This window comes from Saccostrea cucullata, unplaced genomic scaffold (genome assembly GCF_032062105.1).
Source record: "Saccostrea cucullata isolate Sc308-1 unplaced genomic scaffold, CSIRO_AGI_Scuc_v1 ctg2188, whole genome shotgun sequence".
Lineage (NCBI taxonomy): Eukaryota > Metazoa > Mollusca > Bivalvia > Ostreida > Ostreidae > Saccostrea > Saccostrea cuccullata.
Window position 1 is genome coordinate 42,920 of NW_026936388.1, and position 2,615 is coordinate 45,534.

The 2,615-nt window shown below is 40.8% G+C and overlaps 1 protein-coding gene across 1 annotated transcript; it reads right to left on the reverse strand.

Annotated features, from left to right (window-relative positions):
* Nucleotides 1–213: 213 nt before the first annotated feature.
* LOC134245417 (uncharacterized protein F54H12.2-like) lies at nt 214–1,272 on the reverse strand. Its single transcript, XM_062727704.1, has one exon. The coding sequence runs from the start codon at nt 1,270–1,272 to the stop codon at nt 214–216; it is 1,059 nt and encodes a 352-aa protein (XP_062583688.1).
* Between the last annotated feature and the right edge of the window lie 1,343 nt (nt 1,273–2,615).

Here is a 2,615-nt window from a genome sequence, read left to right on the forward strand (position 1 = left end):
ATTTATCCGATTGCGCTTCTTGATCTTTAGTGAAATCCCAGCCCCATAGAGTGTAGCCGCTTTTATACTCTTCTAGGGTGATGTCCGGAGCCCAATCTTCTCCTAATTTTCCCAGGGCTTGATACAGACTGAGATATGATCTCAGATATAAATCGTCGTTGAAATTAGGCTCAAAACAACGAGTACTCATGTTCTCTCCGTTGATACTGACATCTAATTTCTTGATCCCAAAGTTTTGGAAATGAAAGGGATTTTTATTTTATCTCCGTTGAAGGCCGCATTCTCCACAAAGCCTAAAATGAGACGTTTAGGCATCTGGCCTTGAAACAGATGATCTGTAATCTTAGACTGGGTCCCTATGGGGATGGTAAAGGTTTTCACTTCCACTCTTCTCAAGGGATATTTGGCTCTGTGGGTATTCAAACTCTGATTAATGGTATTCATCATGACTGCTGTGGGTTTGACTTTTCTCACCCACAAGATCATACTCAATATTTTCACTTTTCCTGTACTTCCTCCTTTGATCATCATGTAGAAAGAGGGTCTAGCTCGATTAAATCGCAAATGGACGTCCACTCCATTAGGTAGAAATCGATCTTGTTGAAACAAATCTAAATGTAAAGTATCCAGCAAACTGATTTTCTTACTGTCAGCAATAGCTTGGTGTCTTTTTCGGAATCCTTCGTTTTTAGAATTGGCCGGTAACGCTGTGAGGATGGGTTCGTTAATGGTCACTGTATCTTTACTTGAACCTTTAGTTACATCAAAGGTTTTATTTTGAGCTACACCAAGGTCCTCTATTCCCACTTCGTCCATGTGTCCTGCTGTATCTTTTTCCCACAGACTACAGGCCCTCGTCTGTGTCTTTAAAGTTCTGGGTCGGTAAGACAATAATTTCTCCAGATAAGCTTTGTAAGGATAGGTATCCGTCCCTGGAGTCACTATTTTTCCAATCAGACTGACATCGATTTCCGTAAACATGGAATGTAAGATATTATTCACGGGACTGGAAGTGCTGTTCGCCCCAGTCAGATTACTTCCATCGTCTTTGGTAAATTTACATACCATTTGAAGATAAGTTTGAGATAAATCCAGATAGTGATCTCCTTGTCCTTTAATTTCAAATTCGATGGGAGCGGTGTCGGAATCTAAAGTACTGGAAATGGGGTAATATTCTTCCCATTTCGAGTCTTCTAAAGCAATATTAGTCGGAGGGACTTGAAACAATTGTAAATTGTTCATCCCACACCCACAGGAATCGGGCTGTAACATGATGTGTCTACTAGGATTCAGTTTTCACAAATGAACCTTCTGTTCCCTGGACTGTCCTATTTTTACTCTCTCTCTCAGTCAAACACATCTAAATGACGTTTTCTTTTAGGAATTCCTCCTTGTTTTTTCCTTTTTCTCTTAGGACCCCCTCGGGCTAACAGGACTCTTCCTCTCCCTGTCTGCTTTCTTCTTTTTCTTCTTCTTCTTCCTTGACCTGTTTGTCCTTTCTTCTTCTTCTTCTTTCTAAAGGGTAAAGAGACTTCTCGATTGAAAGCAAATAGACCTGTATTTTTGGCCGCATTGAGTCCGTGGGTTAAAAGAGCATTTCGGATGTTTTTTCTTTTTCCCACCACATCCCTGCCTATCTTCACTCCGGCCATGATGGCTTGTTTTTTCCCATGTTGGAGTAAATCTTTGACAAATCCTCGACCTTTTTGTGCCCCCATGGCTAACTGGGCCGCGTCGTTGAGAGTCAAACCTGAGTCTATGCCTGGTATGCGTAAGTTAGGGACCGCTCCCGAGAGGAAGTTTAAAAAATTTCCTCCTTTTTGAGGTTTCATGTGAGTTTTTAAAATCCTACCCAATTTGAGTAATTGTGTAGCAGGAAGTAGGGGTGAAAAATTTGTAGAATCCAAGGGAAGGGCTCCCACCAATCCAGAGATGATAGAACCTACTGCTCCGCCTTTTTGACGTAATAAACCTTTATGAGAAGTCCAACCGTGTCCTCTTTGTCTCAGTAATCCGGGATGATACTGCATGGTTCATGTCTCTTGTTCAACTGACCTTTATATCCTCTGGGGACTTCCTTTTATACCTTTACGGCTGAATACAATACAGAAAACAGACCAGGCAAGCCATCACGCCCAATAAGATGGAACACAATAAGGGTACATTCATCTCAGTAGACTTTTCTGAAATGAAGTTTCACCACTGATTTACCACTTACAAAGGGCATGGGAGTCCCTAAAGGAGTCATGATGTGAATCTCAATGGTATAAATGTTTTTTACTTAGTTTCAAATATTCCGCTCGAATGGGTTCCCATTTGGCTTGTTTTGAATCCTCCAAATGAAATGTACAAGGCACCACTCATAAGAGTTTCAAGGCATTGGATCCTACCGTCTGGGGTTGAATCAAGTCACAATAGACATACATGGATTTCAGATTTTCATATAAATCCACAGTATTGTTTCCCAAGTAACTAATGTTGATCCATTTGGTCATGTTTTCTGTATCGTTCTGAAGAATGACTTTCTTACTGTCCATGCCTAGCTTATAAGCTAGGGATGTGGGGAAACGAATGCATAAGGGACTAAGCATTTTTGCATTAATTTGATACATCAC